This window comes from Leptopilina heterotoma, unplaced genomic scaffold, assembly GCF_015476425.1.
Source record: "Leptopilina heterotoma isolate Lh14 unplaced genomic scaffold, ASM1547642v1 Lhet_12, whole genome shotgun sequence".
Taxonomy (NCBI): Eukaryota; Metazoa; Arthropoda; class Insecta; order Hymenoptera; family Figitidae; genus Leptopilina; species Leptopilina heterotoma.
Window position 1 is genome coordinate 1,314,856 of NW_025110837.1, and position 25,374 is coordinate 1,340,229.

A 25,374-nucleotide genomic window follows, 5' to 3' on the forward strand; every position below is an offset into this window, starting at 1 on the left:
TTAATGTAGAAACACTTGTATAACTAGATAAGCTTAAGACGGGTGTATAATAGGGTGTCCCAAAAAAATTAAAAGTTTTTTTTTATTGGGTCTCATCCCCTAAAAATCTTTCAATTTGTGTAAAAATAAGAACACAATATTTGGAAATAAAAAATTTTAATATTAACCCGTGGTTCAGAGCCTTTGGACCATAAAAGCGTTAAAAATTTAGTGTTTTTTCATTTTTAACATAAATATAAATGTAAAATTATAATGATTAGGGTGTCATTGTAAAGATAATTAAATTACCTTTCGATCCATATGTCATAGTATAAGATTCAATGAAAATTAAGAGTGTTACAGTTGATTAAAGATCAAATTTCATGAAAATTTTGATGATTTTTAGACACTTAAGTAACTAGTACTTTCTTCACATTAAACAGTAAAAAATATTTAGATTTTAATTTTTTTATTGAGAGTCTGTAACATTACAAAAATCCGTAATTTAATCGTCTCAAAATCCGTTACCCGATTTTGAGACGAATTCGATCGACTTTTATGAAGTTCTCCGCCATTTTGAAATTTGAAAAACTGACATTGGACTCTAAATCAGCGACTTCAGTATTTTTTTATCACTGATTTTAGTAAGTTTAGTGGTTATATCTAAATTTATTGTTTCAATTTTTGCTCCAAATGTTGAAGGAATGATAAGAATAAAAAAAATAGTTTCCTTCACTAAATCTAGTGTATAATTGTCATTTTCAATCAAATCGAGGTCCACAAGAGCTAAAAATTTTCGTAATGTTACAGACTCTCAATAAAAAAATTAAAACCTAAATATTTTTTACTGTTTAATGTAAAAAAAATACAAGTTACTTGAGTGTCTAAAAAATAAAAATCATCAAAATTTTCATGAAATTTAATCTTTAATCGACTGTAACACTCTTAATTTTCATTGAATCTTATACTATGACATATGGATCAAAAGGTAATTTAATTATCTTTACAATGACACCCTATTCATTATATTTTGACATTTATATTTATGTTAAAAATGAAAAAACACTACATTTTTAGCGTTTCTATGGTTCAAAGGCTCTGAACCACATGTTAATATTAAAATTTTTTATTTCCAAATATTGTGTTCTTATTTTTACACAATTTGAAAGAATTTTAGGGGATGAGACCCAATAAAAAAAAAACTTTTTATTTTTTTGGGACACCCTAGTGTATAAACAAACAATAAAATATTATTCAAGTAATGTGTTGTTTACATTGATTTTTGTTTTTTACCTGCAGGTATACTTCAAATGTAGACTTTCCGTTACATAACATTTTGTCTAGGTTTTCTAATGTTATTTGGTTTTTTAGAGAATTAATAAAGAATTTAATCAAGAATAAATTAGAAATTAATTAGTTCGTTAGGAATCAAAAAATTTTCTAATTTTCACTCTTTTTCAAAATTAACTTTACTCTCAAAGAATGTAATTAACATAATTTAATGTTCTTGACTTCATTTTAAAAGAAACTTTACATGCAAGTATAATACATTTATGTCAGGAATGTTTATTGTGATTTTTCTTTTGATTAAGTTTTGTTTGTTTGTATTTTTTTTCAAAAAAATGGTACAAAGAATATAATTTTATTTGTAAATTGATGAGCCTAGTTCGAAAGATTGCGTAATGTTTATATAATTAGAATGTTCTAATCGCAAAGTAAACGGAATCGTGCACCTGTTTTGAATGCAAAGGCAACAGATGTATTCAACGAGTAAACTTACTGCAGCTTGGCGAATATGTTTGCAATACTAATGTTGTTTACTTGTTTATTGTATATACAAGCAACAAACCTTTTGAAGGGTATGCGACATGTAATCCTTTTCTTTCCAGAGTAACAAAAAAATACTTGTGAACCGACAATCTGCATTTATTTTTATATTTATAATTCATTAAATTTCTTGCATTTATTATTATTGTTTTAATTTTATTATTTTATTAAATTTATTTATTATTTTATTTCTTATTCTTTATTTCTGTAAAATTATTTATATTGTATTCATTTATATTACATCCTTAAAAATTAATAAATCCAGAAGTAAATCTCATTGATTTTATAAGGAATATTATTTTAGCAGATTTTAAAACAGAATATTTATACAAATCGACCCATTATTTGAATATTATTTGAATAATCGATCAAAAATACAAAAAAAGCTAGAAAATATTCTCTCTTTACTGAAATTCACAAAACATTATATAAATTTTACCATTTTTATATTTGCTATTTGATAGTGATTTTCACGTAGAATTTACGATTGGAAAATTTAAAAATAAATTTTTCTCATACTTTTCTACATTTTTACTCGTTTAACATTCAATATTATAATATTATATAGCTCAAGTCTGTTTCACTCTCAGTTATAGACTGTCTGCCATTTCCGAAATAGCATTAGGTTCAGTTTTCATGCATTGTGACCGGAAAACTGAGCTCAATGTTGTTTCGAAGATAGGTCTTTTTTCTCGAGGAGCGTCACATAAAATATATTTATTTTTTCGAAGTAATTGCACTCACTCATGGCATACAATAAATTAAAGGTCGCATACACTCTTTTGCGAGTATACTTTTCACCACCCTTTTTGGAGTGAGAAATTTATGGCGTTTGGCTCGTCTGGCGTAGAGTTATAACGGAATCAGAATGTCCATTAGCCCGAAGAAAATAGATTTTTCTTCGGGTGGTTGACAAGACTGCTGACGCCTTCTGAAAAATCTTGGAAGAATATTTTTCTAAAATACAGTCGATAATGGTAATGCGTCACGAATTTGATAGAGAAATTTAAGAATAAATCTGATAAAAATGAGAGAGAGCCGTCTTTTTCTCCTCTATTGATACTGTCTGAGACACTTGTAATATTCCGTCCCTCTCTCTCTTCCTTTTTTGAATTTCATATCGTTATATGACTTGCTTTAAAATTTAAATAATACGAGAATTTTACTGATTTCAATTTTTAATACATTCTGCAGTTTTTTCTTTTTGTATTTTTAATTTATTAATAATTTATTTGTGCTTCATAATTTCTAATTCATTTGTAAATTATATTCTGTAATTTAATTGTAATTTATAATTTCTAGATTATAATTTATTTTGAAATAATTTATGATTTATAATTTACTTGAATAAGTTTATAAAATATATATTTTATTTAATATAATTTATATTATAATTTGTATCTTTACTTGTCCTTTTTCTCACATTAAATTTAATTTATTTTTTGATAAATTTTTGCCATGTGTTGGTACAGTCGAACCTGGATAAGTGGTCCCTCGATAAGTGGGACCACTTATCCAGGTTCGACTGTATTATATTTGTAACCAAGCATTAATTAAAGTCTTTGTAAACAATTGGTCATTAATATTGGTCCAATCATTGTAACCAATGAATAACAATGCATAACTTCAATAATTGTGGTCCAATATTGGCAAATGGGTACACTGAAAGTATAATTACAATTAAAAATATCTTAAAAATAAGTATTGAAATTAATTGTAATTTATAATTTACAATCTATTATTATTGGTACCTAATTGTTAAATTAATAATTAAATTGAAATGCTCGTAATTTTTAAAGTGTATTTGCTATTTTTTTTGCAGGTTTAAAGACAACAGGGCATATCCCTGGCCAGGTGGTGAAAGCCATTTCATTTTATACCCGGAGAGTGCAAATCAGACAATTTATACACTTAAAGTAAGGGCGTCGGATGCAGGACGTTATTCTTGTCAGGCAAGAAACGATACCACCATCTTAGAAGCTGACATCACTCTTACAATACTTGGTGAGTTTTTCTTTTACTTATTAACCTGAATACTTACAGTTGGAAAAATTTTTGTTTTTTTTAAATAATGCATTTTTTCAAAGTTTTTATTTTTATCTATGGTGGATATCACGTCCCGTGCAGAAATTTTGACCGGGGCCAGGTCGGGACAAACCGGGACCCGATCTGGCAACCCGACCTGGCCCCGGCCTGGTTGAAACACTAAAACCGACCGGGGCCATGGCACTTTGCCCGATCTGGCCGCCCTGTCGGGACCCGGTCGGGGCCATGGGATTTCCCTCGATTTTTTCGCTACCCAGGTAGAAATCCAATACTAACTGCATTTTATTATATTAAAGCTCGTTATTTGATTATTAAATAATTATTAGAATTGCTTTTATTGAACTAAGTTTTTAAAAAATATATTTTTCTTATTTTCTTTCATTAATTTAGACAGACTATCTTATTTAAATTAATGCCTAATTTATTATTATTATTGTTAATAATTATTTAAACCTATACTTTATGTAACATTATTAAGAATTATACACAAAACACTTAAAACTAAGACGGAAAAATATCGCACGCACGGGGGATCGAACCCTAGACCTCGAGAACGAAAGTCGAATACACATACCGCATAGCCTCGACAATTGGTGCGTTTGTCCTATTGTTTTAAATTAAAGGAGAATTAATTCTTAAGACATCCCTCGAGGCCAAGTTTTGAGTTTTTAATTGTTTATAATTTTTATTTTCAAATTTCAATCAAAGTTAACAAATTAACACAATTTTTTAAAAACGGACGTTTATTTTCTCATTCCGTTACTGCACATGCTCTAAATCAGTTCAAATTAATCCAATATTACGAGCAGACAATTAAAAATCCATAAAGTAATATATTTCAATTGTTATAAACAACATTAATTAACAAATAGTTAACTTTGATTCCTCTCCAATAAAAAATTTTTTTTTCACATTTTCTTTTTAATTTTAGTTCATTTGAAGAATATTTTTTCTTTATGATTAAAAAATAACTTATTTAAATTGTTATAAACAATATTAATTAACAAATAGTTAACTTATAATCCTGTCCAAAAAAAAATTTTTGTTACAAATTTTCTTTTTTACACGAAAAAAAAAAGTTCACGAATCTCTCGTGAACTAGTATATCACTTTTGGATGGGACACAAAATTCTTGAAAATCAACAAACACAGTTCGTCAAAATTTCATCAACTCCTTCACTAGAAACATAGTACGGTTTCCGAACTTTTCGTCAAAGTTAACGAAAAATTCGTGAACTTTTAAAAAATGCTAAAAACAAGAAAAAATAATTTCCAGACACTACTTTTTTATAGTATTTCACTTTATTTGATAACTTGACGCCTATTACGCACCCAACTACACAGAATACACAATTTTATCGCCATTAAAATTCGTAATTCGCTTCACGGGATTCGAACCTAGTACCTATACCCTATAACATAATATTTCTAACAACTAACCGCCACGGCTAAATCTAGATACACTGTCCTTCGACAAACGAAACGATTAGCTTTGTCTGCTGTAAAACTCAGGACCGTGCAAAGTAGAAAAAGTCCCTTATCGTAACTTTTAATTCATTTTATGAATTATTTGTTTCACAAAGGAAATTAGCAAACAAAAATATTCACTAAGTAATAAAAAACACTGATTCTAAATAATAACTTTCATCAAAGAATTTTCCCGAATGTAAACACCGATGACACCGACTGAATGATGAATGCTTGATCAGCCATATTTGATGCGCATTACGAACTGCGCATACTACTGACACTCGCGAGTTCACGATTTTTTCGTGAACTTGTACCTCTACTTTTGACGAACTACTCTTCCTTAACAGTTCATCAAAAATTCATTAAGTTTGTTTCAGTTTTTCGTTGACGTTCGCCATTTCTAATCAAAAGTGAATGAAAATTTTGAAATTTTGTGTCCCATCCAAAAGTGATATACTAGTTCACGAGAGATTCGTGAACTTTTTTTTTCCGTGTACTTATAGGTTCTTTTAAAGAATATATGTCTTTTTTGCTTATAATATAACTTATTTAAATATTTAATATTATATATCCGTGGTCTTTTAACATTATCTAAATAAAAAAGTAAACGTGAAAAAAAAAATTTTGGTGGAAAAGAACAAAAATTAACTATTTGTTAATTAATATTATTTGTAACCATTTAAATAAGTTATTTTTTAAACAAAAAGGACACATATTTTTAAAATAAACTTAAATTAAAAAGTAGACGTGAAAAAAAATTTTTTTGGTGGACAGGAACATAAGTTACATAACTATTTGTTATTTAATATATTGTTTATAACAATTTAAATAAGTTATTTTTTAATCAAAAAGGACAAATATTCTTTAAGTAGACTTAAATTAAAAAGAAAATGTGAAAAAAAAATTTTTAGTGGAATAGGAATCAATGTTAACTATTTGTTAAATAATATTGTTTATAACAATTTAAATAAGTTATTTTATAATCAAAAAGGACAAATATTCTTTAAATGAACTTAAATTAAAAAGAAAAGGTGAAAAAAACATTTTTTAGTGGAGAGAAATCAAAGTTAACTATTTGTTAATTAATATTGTTTATATGATGGCTTCGAAACTTTAGTTTCATTTTAGTTTCGAATATGGTAACAAAACTAAGTATAGGGACCTTTTAGTTTCATTATTAGCACGAAAACATAAATCAAGGTCGTTTTAGTTTTGATTCCTGCGCATCAAAACTAAATTATATATTTGTTTTTGTTTAGTTTTGAAGCCTTCCCTAGGGTTGGGTTCGAAACTTTAGTTTCGTTTTAGTTTTGAATAGGGCGACAAAACTAAATACAGTAACCTTTTAGTTTTGATTCCTGCACCAAAACTAAATTATTTTTTTCGTTTTTATTTAGTTTTGAATCCATCCTTTATAACAATTGATATAAATTACTTTCTGTTTTATTAATTGTGTGGTGGTCATATTGTATTAATTTGAACTGATTCAGATCATATGCAGCAACGGAATAAGAAAATAAGCCTCCTTTTTTGAAAAATTGTATTAATTTGTTAACTTTGATTGAAAATAAAAATTATAAACAATTAAGAACTAAAAAATTGACCTTAAGGGATGTCTTAAGAATTTATTCGCCTTTAATTTAAAATAAAGAATACTGAAACCGGTTAAGAATTGTAGGCTGTAGACAGTTTTGAACAGTAAATTGTAAAAAAAAAATCCCATTGTGCGCTGTTTGTAGATCCTTGGGCAAATCCGGCCTGGTCCTGGTCGGGGCCACAAAGTCGGGGCCAGATCATGATAACCCGACCGGGGCCAGGGCGGTAATCGGGAACAAAAGTGGCGATTTCTGCACGGGGTCAAAAGTCCACAAAAAAAAAAATGTACAATTCTTCCCAAATTTTTTTATGATATGCCCTATAGGTTACCCAGGCGCAAAGTGACGCCGAGTTCAGGCTTTATAAAGATTGGCCGAGCATTGTTCAACATTGATTGAGCATGAGTGAATCAGCGAGAGCAGGAATGATCGAAGCTTTAATGTAACACCGATTCCAGACTGCAGCGCGAGCCTTGATTCAGCATTGGACACCAATGCTCAATCAATGCTGCGGAAGCCTAATGTAGGACTGAAACAAGACTGCTTCCACTGTTCCCAAATTTACTCGTTTCTCACATTTATTCAATATAATGTGAATATATGAATTATTAATAATAATAATAAATATTATTATTATTTTAATTCATGTATGTGTGTATATATATATTTAATGACAATAAGTTACTATTATAATAATTGTATTATTTTTATATAAATAATATATTACTAACAATAAATGTCATTTGAAATAGTAATACTAAAAAAATAATTTTAGTAAAAAAATACAATTTTTCTGTTAATCGATACATTTTTTTCTTGATTTTTTAACAGACTTTTAACATTATTTACAAACCATGTTCACATTTTTTATTCACAACACAACACACAGTTTTATTATTTTATATGACGCTTAAAACAAAGAATGAAAAATATTCGCTCGCATGTGGTATCGAACTCACGCTCCCCGCCCCTAATGCATACCGGAAGTATCTAACGCACGCATTTAAACCGCTTGGCCACAGAAGGCTGGAAGGCTTCTCGCCTAATCTACTATATCAATCCCAGTGCCGTCACTCAATATTGGTTCAGCATGGGACACCAATGTTCGTCCCATGCTCGATTCAAGACTCGGTCAATCCTGATACAATATTCAGTTTCTTTATTACCGTGTGCACTGTACAATATTATCTATAAATATTTATAAATTATTTAATATTAAAATATTTTTTATGATAATTTTATAAGTTAAATTATATATATATTTTTTTTCTTGTACAGTGTCAAATTACTATTTTCAAAGTTCAAGAGTTTCGTTTATCTGTAAAATTTTCAGTGAAAAAATGTTCATTAGGTAGTAATAAATATTTATGCTTAGTAGTTTTACACTAGGATTAACTGTTTAGTAAATATTATCAAAAAACTATTTTTTGTCAAACGCGCGCGACTAAACACAAATAACCTTGAAACTCCAGCATTACCAACTCAACACATACGTTAAACTCTTCAGTTGCCAATGCTAAAGTCTCAAGGTTATTTGTATTTAGTCGCACGCGTTTGACAAAAAATAGTTTTTTGATAATATTTACTAAACAGTTGATCCTAGTGTACAACTACTAGGCATAAATATTTATTACACCCTAATGAACATTTTTTTCACTGAAAATTTTTCAGAAAAACGAAAGTCTTGAACTTTGAAAACAGTAATTTGACACTGTGCAAGAAAAAAATAATAATATATAATTTAACTTTATTTATATGAATATTATATAATTAATAGTAATAAATAATATAATAATAATATAAAAATAATAATAATAATAATAATAATTATTATTATTATTATTATCATTATTAATAATTAATATAAATATTATACACTAAATAAATATTAATATTTATTAACAAATTGATATCTTAATAATAATAATTAATAATAATTTTTAAATAGTATACAAAATTATCATAAAAAATATTTTAATATTAAATAATTTATAAATATTTATATCTAATATTGTTAAGTACACACGGTAATAAATAAATTATCAAGATTGATTCAAGCTTGAATAAAGATGGGATGTTTAAGCTTCACTCACGAAGATTGACCGAGTCTTGAATCGAGCATGGGACGAACATTGGTGTCCCATGCTGAACCAATATTGAGTGACAATGATATAAAGACTGCTTCAACTCTGGGTTACCCACGCTGGGCGTTCAGGACTCAATCAAGCTTCAACCCATCGTCAGCATTGGTCTTTCGCGCGCGCCTGGGTAGTAATTTGTCGGATAAATATTTTTGAATTTTATAAAAAATTGTCCGAGGGGGAGGGGGTATAGAAGTTCTGAACTTTTGCGTACCACGCTCCACATTGATTAATTCTTATAATTAGAGGAAAAATTTTTTTAAAAAATTAGGATATGGTTTTTTTTAGATTTTTTCATGGGCTTTTGAATGGCACAGTCTATTTTCAAAATTTTTTTTATTTTGACACAAATTTTGAAAAAATAAATTTCCACTTTTCGCATCTTTGGGTCCATTTTTTCTTTTTCCTTTTATTTTTAAAAGAAAGCTGAGCTTTTTTCTGATGAAATACTTGTCTTCCAAAAAACCGTTATTTTTCGAGAAATAAATTTTTGATATAGCGCATCACGTCGTCGCGCCGCAATTTAATTTATAAAACGTTACATTGAACTATTTTCTGCATTTTACAGGGTTGAGACTGACATTAGAATAATATAATGACTGTATTATAGTTTTTTGTATTTTTTTAAATTAAAAAAAAATTTCAATTTTTAACAAAATTTAAAAAAAATTTTTTTTAGACTTCCCGTGTGGAAAAGTGGTGTTGGCCCACGCCGGGGGCCCGCATGGATCGCCCACATCCATGAGGGGCCCACGTGGGTGATCCAGGCGAGGCCCCTCATGGAAACGACATGCTGATCGATGAGGGCGCCCGCATGGGCGATCCACGCAGGCACCCTCGTCGGCCCCCGGCGTGGCCCTCGCGTTTGTCCTCATCTTTGCCCTCGACTTACCCTCACCTTTATTTTTCAAAATTAAGTTAATAAATTAATTATTTATTAATAATAAACAAGTTCAACTATTAATAAATAACATTGTTATTTAACGATTTTTACTTTTTTTAATTAAATCGTGACCAAAAAAAAAATCTGACGCACTCAGGAATAGAACCTACGACCTACGGACTATCAGACAAACGCTTTACCACTGTGCTAAGGGACCTACTTGAAATTTATTTCTTTATAGTAGGTGACTAGCTGACTTGCTTTTGATGATTCAATAAAACATTATTGACACTAATACACCATACCAAAAAACATGTTTTTCATTGTTTAAAATCATTATAAACATTAATTTTTGTTATGTAAAAAAATATTTTTTGTTTGGACTTAGAAATTTTTGCAAGTCAATGATGTGGGCGATCCATGCAGGCCCCTCGCGTGGGCCCTCAAGGATTCGCCCTCATATAAGTGTTATATTTTTTTAAAAGTAACATTAAATATTTGTTAAAAACGTGTTTTTCATTGTTTAAAATCATTATAAACATTAATTTTTGTTATGTAAAAAAATATTTTTTGTTTGGACTTAGAAATTTTTGCTGGTAAATGATGTGGGCGATCCATGCGGGCCCCTCGCGTGGGCCCTCAAGGATTTGCCCTCATGTAAGTTCAATATTTTCAAAAAAATGTCAAAACATTTCTGTTAAAAACGCGTTTTTTATTGTTTAAAATCATTATAAACATTAATTTTTTGTTGTAAAAAAAATTGTTTTTTTGGACTTAGAAATTTTTGCAAGTCAATGATGTGGGCAATCCATGCGGGCCCCTCGCGTGGGCCCTCAAGGATTTGCCCTCATGTGAGTTCGATATTTTCAAAAAAGTGTAAATAATTTTTTGTTAAAAATGAGTTTTTCATTGTTTAAAATGATTGTAAACATTAATTTTTTGTTGTAAAAAAAATGATTTGAGGTTTGGACTTAGAAATTTTTGCAAGTCAATGATGTGGGCGATCCATGCGGGCCCTCGGCGTGGCCCTCATGGATTTGCCCACATGGATCAGCCCTCGTCGGCCCCCGCCGGGGGCCCTCGTGTCGTGTGGGCTTCATGGGGGCTTTTTCCACACGGGTTTTATTTCTAATTTAATGTTTACATTTTATTTATTTCATTTCTTCCCATTTTTTTTATTTTTTCATGTTGAAAAATTTCCTCCGATTTTTATTTATTTCAAAATACTGATTTCGTTACATTTTCAAAACAGGTATTTTATTTTTTCTTTTTGTTGGCTTTTTTACTTTAGCTGTTCTCGACTTTGTCTCTGTACTTTTGGTTTTAGTGTTCTTATTTTTCTAATCTTTTGACTCGACAGGATATTCCTACAAATGACGAAAAATTGTTCCTTAAAAAAACTTCGTTGGGTTTAAATCATGTGGAGTTTCCAGCATCAAAAGATTCAAAAAGTAAGGGCACTAAAACAAAAAATGCAGAGACAAAGTTGAGAACAGCTAAAGTAAAAAAAAAGCCAACAAAAAAATAAAATACAGGCATTAAATTAAAAATAAAATTGTTAAAAAATTTTATTAAAAAATTTAAAAAATTAAAATTTTTTTTAATTTGAAAAAAATAAAAAAACTGTAATTCAGGCATTATATTATTCTAATGTCAGTCTCAACCCTGTAAAATGCAAAAAATAGTTCAATGAAACGTTTTATAAATTAAATTGCGGCGCGACGACGTGATGCGCTATATCAAAAATTTATTTCTCGAAAATAAAAAAAACGGTTTTTTGGAAGACAAGTATTTCATTAGAAAAAAGCTCAGCTTTCTTTTAAAAATAAAAGCAAAAAGAAAAATTGAACCCAAAGATGCGAAAAGTGAAAATTTATTTTTATTTTTTCAAAATTTGTGTCAAAATAAAAAAAAATTTGAAAATAGACTGTGCCATTCGAAAGCCCATGAAAAAATCTAAAAAAAACCCATATCCTAATTTTTTTAAAAATTTTTTCCTCTAATTATAAGAAATAATCAATGTGGAGCGTGTCACGCAAAAGTTTAGAACTTCTACCCCCCTCCCCTCGGACAATTTTTTATAAAATTCAAAAATATTTATCCGACAAATTACTAACCTATAGGGCATATCATAAAAAAAATTTGGGAATAATTGGACAACTTTTTTTTTGGGTGGACTTTTGACGTGATATCCACCCTATATTATATTTTTATCTATATTTTTATCTAAACAGGATACTGTTTTATTTCATTTTATATTCTATTGCTTCCTCATGAGAAAGCTTTGCATTGGTGACGATTTTCAATTTTTCAAAAGATGGTTATATGGACTCATTTTCATCTAAAACATACATATGTATATTCAATTACGAGTGGAGGTCTCGGGGCGCCCTCGACCTCCACTCGTGTCACAAAAATCATCGTAAACAAATTGGCTGCCTTTATTCCCATGTTACTTACGATAGCGCCATTTTTGTGCATGTGGGATGAAAATTTTTTTTTTGTATTTTTTGAAATAATTTGTTTATTTGTCAATATTTTTATTAATTATTCTCAAAATTACATTCCTGACAAGAAAACGAATCGATTGATGTATACAAAGTATATATTTTATCAAAATTTATAAAATTAATAAATATTTTTCTTTTTCACAAAAAATTCAAATTTTGTATTTTTTTCATAATTTATTTAATATTAATATTTTGAAATGATTATTCTATCATAAAAAAGAAGCAATTGGCAAATGAAAGTGTAAATTTTACCAAATATTTATATAACAACTTATAAATGATTTATATAATTTTAATTTTAACAAATTTTCTGGACGAACCCTTTTGTACATAGTTTTTTAAAAGTTTGCAAAACCGCAATTTTTATATATTGAGGAAGCTAAATGGTCATGAAATGAACATCTTGTTTCTATATTGTGACCGGGTCTGAGAGAAGGGACCTACTTACCAAAATCAACTTTTCGAGAAAAACGCGTTTAAAGTTTTCTATCTAAATAAATTAGATTTCTTGAAACATTTTACATTTTAAATTAACATGATGAGTGTTCTTTATGTATTTTTTTATGCTGAATCCGATTTTCATGGTTAAATAATTGTTCAAACAACCCTGTAATTGTTATAAACAATTTACACTGCAAAAGTCAAATTATGGAATTTTCAAAATTAATTTAAAAGACTTCCGGATGTCCTAGAGGTCTGAAATTTTTTATTCAAGTTCAGAACTGATACAATAATGAATAATTATGAACTCTACAATAGTCCACAGTTGTTTTTTGACTTGCACAACCAGGTTGCCAATGACGGGTATACTTGGGGATCATCTTCGAGGAATTAAGTCGAATTTTTTGTAAATGGTTTAGGTATTCAATTTAAGATTTAGGGTAAATATTCTTGACACTTAGACAACCAAGAGTAATTTTTGTCTTAAAATTACTTATATTTTCATAAAAAAAATTTAAAGATATATTTTTTTTAATTTGTTTAAACCATTGCAAAAAAAAATTTTTAACAATCGGGAATGATTGCATTGTATTTCTAGGGCCTTAAACTATAAGAAACCATTATAAAAAAATCGATTTTTTGGTAAGTAGGTCCCTTTTCTCAGACCTGGTCACATATGGAAAGAAATATTATATTGAAAAATGTGGGATATCCATAGTCATGGATACTGCAGCCATATGCAATGGCTGGTTTTGTATGGTTGGTGCAACAAAAGAAATATGGTTGGATGATCGATAGTAATGGAAATGGGACCCATAGAGTATAGATTAGTGATGCATATCGAGCAGGCAATCCAAACAATTGACAAATTTCACTTAAATTATCGTTTGTTATTAATTTCGTATCGTCTCGATTGTTTTCTAGAAAAAACCATGTAGATTGGATTGATTATGATCGAATGAAGCACTTGTTTATGCATACTTGACATTTCAAATATATCACATTTTTAAATAACCTACTATTAACCGACAGATTAGCTCAGTCGGATAGATGCCTCGCTTGGCGGTCGTTTAAGGACCAAGGGTAAGTACCCTTGGTTCGCGTCCACTTGGCTTGGTATTTTTCCGGCACGTGAGACAATCTGAGCGGGAGGTTTGACGTCGAGGTATAATGATGTGCACCGTCGATTATTGTCCGGTACACACCATTAGAACTCGACTGTCGATAAACCGGTTGTACTCAGAGAAGTTTTCTACAGTTTCCCTCTTCTCTGGCGAGAAAACCCATTGACGGGTAGTCCAGGCGGAATGCGAGTACTCCTAATAAAGTCGGCTGTAGACGCAAATTAGGTTAATATATATTGAAAAATTTCTAAGTAGAATGGTTATGCTTAATCCAAAAAAGTATTTCTCGGGGACTCTTGTCGAAGTGCGTAATGCCAATAGGGCAGGAGTATAAACTAGAAAAAACAAAAAAAAAATCGGACAAGTGCGAGTTGCACTCGCACTAAGATCGAGGGTTCCGTACACCAAAACTAAACTCATTTTTTATAAATATATATATATATATATATATATATATATATATATATATATATATAAGAAAAATGATTGATTAATATTAACATATATAATATAATTATTTTATTTATTTTATATATATATATATTTATTTTTATTTTATTTTTATCTTCGCCAATCACATTATCTTTATTTTTCTGTAATTTGCACTTTAAAAAAATATACAAACTAAATTTTAACTCACCACATTTAAATTTATGAAAGTTAAATTAGTGACACTGTAATTTTTTCAAAAAATTCAAATTCTTGCCCTTAAATTTCGCAAATATCTCAAACAATCATGTTCGCTATATTTTTACCTTAATCTGCAATTGAAACTGAAGATCCCTACCGAATTTCAGCTAATCAAGTTAAGATTTTTAAAATTTAAAGGGGGAGGACAGGGTAATTTTTTCAATTTTTTCAAAAAAATTCAATTTCTTTCCCTCCTAGTTCGCAAATATGTCCGTCAATCGAGTTCGCTATATTTTTACCTCAATCTTCACTTAAAAATGAAGATCTCTACCGAATTTCCGCTCACTAGGTTGAGATTTATAAAAGTTAACCGCAGGAACAGGGTCATTTTTTACAATTTTTTCGAAAAAATCGACTTTCTTTCCCTCCTAGTTCGAAAATATGTCCATCAATCGGGTTCGCTATATTTTTCCTGTAATCTGCACTTGAAACTGAAGATCCCTACCGAATTTCAGCTCATAAGGTTGAGATTTGTAAAAGTTAAGGGGGGGGACAGGGTCATTTTTTGCAATTTTTTCGAAAAAATTGAATTTCTTTCCCTCCTTGTTCCCAAATATCTCCACCAATCAGGTTCGCTATATTTTTCCTGTAATCTGCATTTGAAACTGAAGCTCCCTACCGAATTTCAGCTCATAAGGTTGAGATTTGTAAAAGTTAAAGGGGGGGGCAGGGTCATTTTTTGCAATTTTTTCGAAAAAATTGAATTTCTTTCCCTCCTTGTTCCCAAATATCTCCACCAATCAGGTTCGCTATATTTTTCCTGTAATCTGCACTTGAAACTGAAGATCCCTACCGAATTTCAGCTCATAAAGTTGAGATTTGTAAAAGTTAAGGGGGGGGACAGGGTCATTTTTTGCAACTTTTTCGATAAAATTGAATTTCTTTTCCTCCTAGTTCGCAAATATGTTTGTCAATCGGGTTCGCTATATTTTTCCTGTAATCTGCACTTAAAACTGAAGATCCCTACCTAATTTCAACTCACCAGGTTGAGATTTGTAAAAGTTAAGGGGGGGACAGCCCATTTTGCGTGGCTGGGACGGACACACGAGTGATTTCATAAGGGTTCCGTCAGTACACCTATGGTGTACGAACCCTAAAAATAAAAAAAAATAACATACTATTCTTTTTGAGTTAATTATTTCAACATTAGTTTCATTCATCTTCATCTTTAATACAGATTTTATAGATATTTTGAGATTTTTTCATAGCTGTTCAGTTCAGGCTGTCTAAAAAATCTATTTCTAATGAAATTTGTTTTCTAAAAAAAGTTTTTTTCAAAGTTTTTATTTCTAATATTTATTTTCCTAAAATTATCATTATAATTTATCATTATAATAATTAATGACCTAATAACTGGTCAACTTCATACTACCTGCGCGGGCAGGCAGCATTAAAACTTACATAAACATCCAGTTTATTATATACTATTTTATTGCTTATGAAAAAAATCAATTTTATCATTTTTGGGGCCCCTAGTTCGCCGGGGCCCCAGGCAATCTAACCCTCCAAACCGTCTATTGCTACGCCACAGCGAACTAACTTTTAGGTCGGACAATGTTTTTCTCTTTAGATACACCTTAAGAAAACCTACCACATGGCAATCCTGGCAATCCAAATTTTTTTGTGTGTGCCGGTGTTATCAGTAGGGACTGTTCTTTACACATTTCGTAAAAATTTATAAATTTTGAAAATTAATAATAAACAATTAAAAAATTTTGCGTCTACAGAACGACCTGAAATTAGGAGTACTCGCATTTGCCTGGACCACACCTTTACTATAGCAAAACGGAAGTAAAAACTTTAATTTTTTCGACCCACCCAACTGGATATTACTTAACCTCAATGATCGCAAGCCAACGGAGTCTCACCACCGTGATACACCATCACTCTAAATAATTAACAATATTTAAAACTATTTAAATGCAGTAAAAAATTTTTTAGTTTTTCCTTGACAACGCTATATGGTTATTATTACATAGCAAGTTCTCAAAATTTTTCTGTAATATTCGCGTTAAAATACACCAGTATATGCCAATTTGTAGCTCTCTATGTTGAATAGTATTTAAAAGTTAAGGGGGGAATGGTCACTTTTTATGCATTTTTGTCCAAAAATCGTATTATTTTTTGACAACGCTATGACCATCACCTCCAATCACATTCGCTATATATTTTTCCTGTAATCTACTTGTGAAAATACATATCTGTACCAAATTCGAGCTTTCTAAGTCAAATAGTTTAGCCGCTAGGGGGGACACGATTTGGCTACGGACGCTACGGACTGAGAATCAATGACTCATCTCTCTCGATTTGAATCAGTGTAATGTCACTGAAAATCAGTTAAAAATAACTGAAATTTCAGTCATTTTCCACTGATTCGACAATTAAGTTATTTTTTAATTGGCCAATCAGTGAAAAATGAATGAAATTTCAATCATTTTTAACTGATCTTCAGTGAAATTTCACTGATTCAAATCGCGAGAATACAGTCACTGATTCTCAGTCAAATGTCACTGATTCAGTTTTAGAGAGTAAATATTATTTTTAATAAAATTGATATTTCAAAAAAGTATCAGAACAAAATCGTCTTTCATTTGAACAATTTAAACTATATAGAGACATTGAGTCTTACTTTGTGCTAAAGTACAGTAGAACCCGGTTAATACGATTCTGTAGGGACCGTGCTGAGAGTGCGTCTTACACGGAAAAAAAAGTTCGAGGATTATTCGGGAACTTCGTTCTTAACTCTTGGATACGGCGGGTAGTTCACGGAGAACTTAAGGTTGCCTCGTTTAAATATGTCATTTACTATTTCTCTACAAATTATAACTATTTCACCACTTCTCGGCAAACTGTTCTTGAAAAAGTCGGGAACTGTTCAAGAAAATCGAAAAGTTAGGCGAATGCAAGAAAAAATTGGATTTTGCTTCCCCCCTCCCACTTCCCCTCCTTGACACGTCCGCACACACACACACACATTTATCCTTGAAGGTCACATACAATTTTTATTTTTTATTAAGTTTCTGAAATAGAAAAAACCATATGAGAGAAAAATCGACGGCGGCTGGAACAGAACTCGCGTACCCGAGGAATAGAAGTCCGGCGTCTTATCCATCTGAGCTAAACAGGAACGTTAAATACCTCAGCATAAAATAAATATATAAGGCACGCAAGTCTTACTGACTGTGAGACTTGTTGAGACTGGTGCGCACTGGATTTCTGCGCACCAAGATTCCTTGACGAGTTCCCGAAAATTTTAGAAACAGTTGCGGCCAGTGCCATGAACTTTACATGAGAAAGTAATAAAAAAAAGACTATTGGACTATTTACAGCTTTTTCTAATACAGTTCCCGAATTCTTTCAAACATTCATTGATTACCATTGAATGTTCGTCGCTAGTTCAGAGCTGTTACCACGTATCCAAGAGTTAGGAAATAATTCCTGAAATATAATGGGAACTTTTTTTTTCCGTGTAGGCGGGAAAACGTATAAAGCGGGAAATAAAATGTATGTCTTTAATTGCAGGTTTTTTGATAAAGCGGGTGGAATAGCTGGCTATTAATAGTATATTAAGCAACAAGGTACGTAAAGGCAGACATTTATTTACGGTGATTTTTGTGACACGAGTGGAGGTCGAGGGCAAAATGAAATAATGGGCGCCCCGAGACCTCCACTCGTGTCACAAAAATCATCGTAAATAAATTGGCAGCCTTTAAGTCCCGTGTTACTTACGATATTTTTTATTCCAAAAGCACAAAAGTGGCGATTTCAGATAGCAGACGACAGGCAGTAAAAGTCATTCACTTGTTCGACTTGTATGAAAATAGCGGCCTTTTTCATTCAAGTGGACAAATGAATGGCTTCTAGTTCCTGTCGGTTGCTATCTAAAAGCGCCTATTTTGTGCCTGAGGTATGAAAAAGTTTATAAAAAAAATTCGCAATGGTCACTGTTAGATATGAATTTGATTATTTATTAATTAACAAAATAAATCTTATTTCAAACAAATTGCACTTTAACTATATTAAAAAAATACTTTCGACAAATTAAAGAGAATAAAAGTCAAAAATTAAATATATCAAGGTAAACGTATTTGCTCTTCGGAATAAAGAATATTTAAAGGTAGTTGATCCTTTTCATAAACTGTTTTCTGGTCAACAGTTCCGATTAGACGGTATTTACTTATAAAGGAAGGAAAATATTTTGTAATAGGTGTAAGATTTCAATGAAAATCTATTTCACATATAGTTAAAACAATATATGATTTATTATTAATAATTGTATATATTTAAACCAAATGACAATTTTAATTTATTATAATACTTCTTATTAATTATAAAAAACAATAATTTATTCTTTTGCACAATATCATGTAGAATCAAAATGAATGTGTAATTATTGTATAAATTGTGTGATGTGATGGACAATTAAAATCAACTCACCAGAACAATTTCATTTCATTCAACTCATTTCAAAAAATATCTTATTACTTCCTCAGGTGAAATGTTTAGTATACACCTGTTTGGAGATAAGTATTTTCGTACTTCAATTTTATTTCCTTGGTCACTTTTTATTTTCAATATTAATCCTTATATATGTCGTAGGCAGATAGCATAATCCTGTAGTATGCAAACTGCCTAGGTAGTTTGTAAACCGCGGGCAGTTAGTAAAATGCCTAAATTTGAATGAATAAAAACAGGTAATAAGCAAAATACCTAGGCAGTTTACATACTGCCAAAGACGTTTCAGGCAATTGGAAAAATGTATTGAAAGTAGCAATGGGGTGAAAATTTCTCAACTGGGCCACCTGAAATAGACTTTTCAAATTTCAAATCTTTTTTTCATAATCTTTTAAAGTAAGCCTAACTAAAAACATTTCTGATATATGCGTTTTCAAAAAAATTAATTTTTTAATTATTTATTAAAAATTGAAGTTTTTATTGCCTGTCTAGAGGTTACAAATATTATTTGTTTTTAATAAACTTTTTTTAAAATGAAAGTTTATTAAATTTTTAAGCGATCTGTGGAGGTAAAATTTTGAAAATTGTTTACAAATTTTTTTAATTAATCATATATTTCAACAAAAGAGAAAAACAAATTTTATGGAAGTATATTTTTTATTAAAATGTATTTCTATTAATCTATGCTACTTTAATTGAAACAAGAGTTCCAGATAAACAATATTTATAAGCGTGAAGAATAAATAAAAATTTTATTTGTTTAAAAGTATTCATTCATATTTTTTTAAGCTTTGATTCAAAAATATAATTTGTTTGAATAATTATGTTTAATTCAAACATATTTTAAGTTTTGATTTCAACAAAAATTATGTTTAAAAATTTTATGTTTGATTTAAACTTAAAAGTTGATTATAAATAATTTAAAATCAACCATAACTTATGTTTGAATTAAATATAATATTTCCTTAATTTAACCAAAAAATTTGTTTTAATTAAACTCAAATATGTTTAAGATTTAAAAAAAAAATTTACAAGATACTATAGTTGTATAAAAGTTATGCCACAAAAAAAATTTTGTGACTTTCAATACATTTTTCTAATTACTTGAAACGTCTTTTGCAGTATGTAAACTGCCTAGGTATTTTGCTTATTACCTGTTTTTATACATTCAAATTTAGGCATTTTACTAACTGCCTAGGCAGTTTGCATACTACCGGATTATGCAATCTGTCTACGACATATATATATATATATATATATATATATATATATATATATATATATATATATATATATATATATATATATGAGGCATTTTACGTGAAATGTCCTAAGTTGAAATTTCAACTTCTTGAAAAAAATTGAAACTCGAGGAATTTGTTGTTCTATCAAGTAGAAATGTGACCCAAAAAATTCTGAAATTCTGAAAATTTACATGCCGATAGGAAAAAACCTCAGCTTTCGTTTGCAATAATTTATTTTAAAAAAAACGGACCGATTTTTGGGAAATTGAAAATTAAATATAAATTATCAAAAATTAGGGTAAATTTTTAAAATATTAAAAAATAAAATACACCATTGGAAAGAGGACGAAAAAACCTTTCAGAAACATATTCTAAAAAATTTTTCCCATTACAAGTATGTTCAGAAAAAATTCACAAAGTAGCCGATGTTGGCAAAATTGGTCAAATTGACCCCCCTCTACCCCCTCCAATTTTTCGAAAAAATCAAAAATGTTTTTTGGGTCACATTTCTACTTGATAGAACAACAAATTCCTCGAGTTTCAATTTTTTTCAAGAAGTTGAAATTTCAACTTAGGACATTTCACGTAAAATGCCTCATATATATTTATACTATTTGAAAATCCACGATGAAGTAAATTTTTTTTCTTATTCACTAATTCCATATACAATTGAATAAATATTTAAAACTCGGGGTCACCGGACTTAAACTTTATTCAATTGATCTATTTTACTTTTTGTTTAAGTACACTTTATTTTTTATAATTAATCACTTTAAATGCAAATTACTTTTTATCAAAATAATGAACAAAACAAAATCAAAATATTAAATCGAAAAAATAAAATGTCGCAGAAACTTTACAATATATATATATATATATATATATATATATATATATATATATATATATATATATATATATTAGGGTGGTTCTTATTTTGGAAAAGTTGGAATTTCTTAGGTCGCCGGCCGGAATTTGAATTAAAATGTGAAAAAAATGAGATTCCCAAAAGAAAAGCCCATTTGATAAATTTTATCCCGTGCCGCAAAAGGGTTAAAGTTTAAATGGGGTTTAACATGGGTTTGGTGTACTTCTGCAAACTTTGTATTATAACTGTTACATTTTTTAAAAATTTGACTTGGGTCTATGTATTCCCATAGTTTTTCGTACGCTGAACACGAATATGATGTCAAAAATAACTTTTGACAGCTACCAGTTGTCAAAAAAGCTGTCAAATTTTGAAGATGAGAATTTTCTCGACTTTTACATTAATTTCTACGAATAAAAAGGTTTCTTGTGAATATTTCAGTTTATATTTAGCAATTTTATACCCTTTGACAGTTGCCAGCTGTCAAATGAGTTGTCAACTTTTATAGAAATCAGATTTCAAAGAGTTTTAAATCAATTATCACAAAAAACTTCGAAAATTGCTAAATGAATATTTTTTTCTAAAAATAATTTTTTAAAGACAAATAAACTTTAAAATATATGTAGTATAAAAATATTAATTATTATGTGCCACTTGGGTACAACTTATTATATGTATTTACATATTTGATTTTCATAATTTAATTAATTAATTAAAAAATTATATTTTGTATTAATTTGTCTAATACATATATGTTTTTAAGTTTAATTTTTTTAAAAATTATTTTGAGGAGGAAATAATTTTTTATAAATTTTAAAATTTATAAGAAGTAATTGGGAACGTCTTAAAAATCCTATTTAATAGAAGTTGACTACTAAATTGACAGCTGTCAACTGCCAAAATATATTAAATACCTATATATGAACTAAATTTACCTACAGAACCGTTTTTTTTTATAATTCATTTAAAACTCTTTGAAAACTGATTTTTATAAAAGTTGACGACTCATTTGACAGATGGCAACTGTCAAAGGGTATAAATTTGCTAAATATAAACTGAAATATTCACAAGAAACTTTTTTATTCGTAGAAATTAATGTAAAAGTCGTGAAAATTCTCATCTTCAAAATTTGACAGCTTTTTTGACAACTGGTAGCTGTCAAAAGTTATTTTTTACATCATATTCGTGTTCAGCGTACGAAAAACTATGGGAATACTTAGACCCAAGTCAAATTTTTAAAAAATGTAAAAGTTATAATACAAAGTTTGCAGAAGTGCACCAAACCCATGTTAAACCCCATTTAAACTTTAACCCTTTTGCGGCACGGGTTAAAATTTATCAAATGGGCTGTTCTTTTGGGTATCTCATTTTTTTCACATTTTAATTCAAATTCCGGCCGGCGACCTAAGAAATTCCAACTTTTCCAAAATAAGAACCACCCTAATATATATATATATATATATATTATTTTATATAATAAAAAAAACTCTTAATTCCCGAGAGCAACAAAGTAAATATATACACAACTTTGTTGCGGGAGGAACCAAGTCAAACTCAATCGTTAATCGGCTTAAGTCTTGGATCACACCCTGAATTACGTTAAATTATTAATAGTGGGGATACTATTACACATAGCTTATTGAACTTCTTGTTGCGAGGCAAGCTTTTTGCAAGCTTGCAAATTCCTCAAGTGGCATGACATGAGTTCAATGATTTCTCACCACAGAAGTTTCACTTGTATGTGTATTTCACTTTAAATATTTGACATCAATACATCTAAGTTTTTCGATGAAAAACAAACTCTTTAGAAATTGTAATGAAATTCATTTTGAAATATGGGTGTTGTCCGTGACTTTCGCAATAATTTTATAAAATTGACATATCTAAATAATAATCATAATGAAACTAAGAAAATTTAATGAAAGTTACTAATTTAATAGAATTGAAATTAATAATCTTGTAACGATGATAGGTTGTTTTGTCTGCCCTCTTAGTGTTTGTTGTTTATGTGTACTTAACCTAATTACAAAATTCCCAATTTTAATGAGGCTATATAATATTAATAATTTTTAATTTATTTAAAAAATTAAAAATAGTTACGAAGTCATACGTAACAGTCACCATTTGAAGAGCAATAATTCCTACTTAATTTCTGAAATTAATAAAAAAATTTAGTCGAAAATTGTTCGAGTTATGAATTTTTTTATATACTATTTCAAATTTTTCGGTTTTTTGATACGGGCGGGTGAGAACGCTGGTTATTAATTTTTTTTAATCGCAATGGTCACATTTTGAAGAGCAATAATCCGTCTTTAACTTCTGACCAAGAAAAAAAATTTGGTCAAAAATTGTTCGAATTATTAATTTTTTTTTACTTTTTCTGAATTTTCAGTTTTCTGATAAAGGAAGTAGGATCACTGACTATTAAAAGTTTATTAAAAAAATTCACAATGGTATAAAATTTTAAAAAGCAATAATCCTTCTTTAATTTCTGACAAAGAAAAAAAAATTTGGTAGAAAATTATTCGTGTTATTAATTTTTTTTTGACTTTTTTCGAAACCAAATATTTCGAATAAAATTTTTTTTCTTGGTCAGAAATTAAATAGGGATTATTGCTCTTTAAATTGTGCCCATTACGAATTCTTTTTATAAATTTTTAATAGTCAGTGATCCTACTTCCTTTATCAGAAAACTGAAAATTCAAAAAAAGTAAAAAAAGAATTCATAACTCGAACAATTTTTAACCAAATTTTTTTTCTTGGTCAGAAATTAAAGACGGATTATTGCTCTTCAAATTGTGATCATTAGAATTTTTTTATAAATTTCACATAGCCTGCATTCCCACCTGCCTTATCAAATAATCGAAAAATGAGAAAAAGTCAAAAAAAAATTCATAACTGGAACAATTTTTGACCAAATTTTTTTTTCCTTTTTCTGAAATTAAGAAGGGATCTGCTTTTCTAATTATGACCATTGCAAATTTTTTTAAATAAACTTTTGATAGCCAGCGATCCTACCCGCTCATATTAGACAAACCGAAAATTTTGGGAAAGTTAAAAAAAAATTCATAACTCGAAGAATTTTCGACCAAATTTTTTTTTCAATGCCAGAATTTAAGGAGGAATTATTGCTCTTCAAATGGTGATCATTGCAAATTTTTTTAAATAAACTTTTAATAGCCAGCGTTCTCACCCGCCCGTTTCAGAAAACCGAAAAATGTGAAAAAGTAAAAAAAAAATTCGTAACTGAAACAATTTTCGACCAAATTTTTTTTTCTTTATCAGAAATTGAAGAGGGATTATTGCTTTTTAAATTGTGACTATTGCGATTTTTTAAATAAACTTTTAATAGCCAGTGTTCCCACCCACCAGTATCAGAAAACTAAAAAATGTGAAAATTCCAAAAAAAAAATTAATATTTCGATAAAATTCAAATCGGAGCTAATCTAGCAAAATTGAAATAGGTTTTTGTTTGTTTCGATAAGTACTTTCAGAAACTAAAATCAAAAGTTAGTACACATATGATGTGTTGCACTGTGATAATTAACGATAAATAATAAATATATCGAAACTATGTAAAATATTAAAAATAGTTGAAAAAAACTGTCGGGAAAAAAATATTAAAAGGATTTAAAAGCGTACTTACGCCTCCTAAAAAGCTTTTACAAGTTTTTGAAATTTTAATGGTTAAAGTTTGGAAGTGAAATATATTTTTTTGTTTTTCTTTTTTTTTATAAGTAACCGGAAGTACATATCGTGACCCTAGAAATTGCATTTGAGATTTGATATAACTCGGTGAATGTATATATATATATATATTGTTCTCCTTTTTTATTGTTGGGTACATTCGATTTTTTTCTTCCTTTTTTTGACTTTTTAAATCGATACCCGGAAATCAAGGAAACTCGTTTATTTTTTTACTCCAGGGATTTTGCATAGATTTAGAATTTTAGAGAACTGTGAGGTGTAAATTATTCATGCACATGTGACTCAAATGCAATTTGTTTCTGCACCAATTTCGTGTGTGTGCGTATGTGTGAGTGTATGACACTCAAAAACACGAATGTATATTGTGAATTTGCATAAAATTTCTTGAAAATA

The 25,374-nt window shown here is 29.1% G+C and overlaps 1 protein-coding gene across 4 annotated transcripts in view; it reads left to right on the plus strand.

The window, feature by feature from the left end:
- The window catches only part of LOC122509910, a 551,972-nt gene extending 544,593 nt beyond the window's left edge, over window positions 1-7,379 (plus strand). For all 4 annotated transcript variants that reach the window (XM_043624237.1, XM_043624245.1, XM_043624254.1 and 1 more), the window contains exons 3-4: window positions 3,629-3,810; window positions 7,244-7,379. In XM_043624237.1, coding sequence (XP_043480172.1) covers window positions 3,629-3,810; window positions 7,244-7,263 — 202 coding nt within the window. In that variant the 3' untranslated portion in view covers window positions 7,264-7,379. The remainder of the gene's footprint in view (window positions 1-3,628; window positions 3,811-7,243) is intronic.
- The last annotated feature ends 17,995 nt before the right edge of the window (window positions 7,380-25,374 follow it).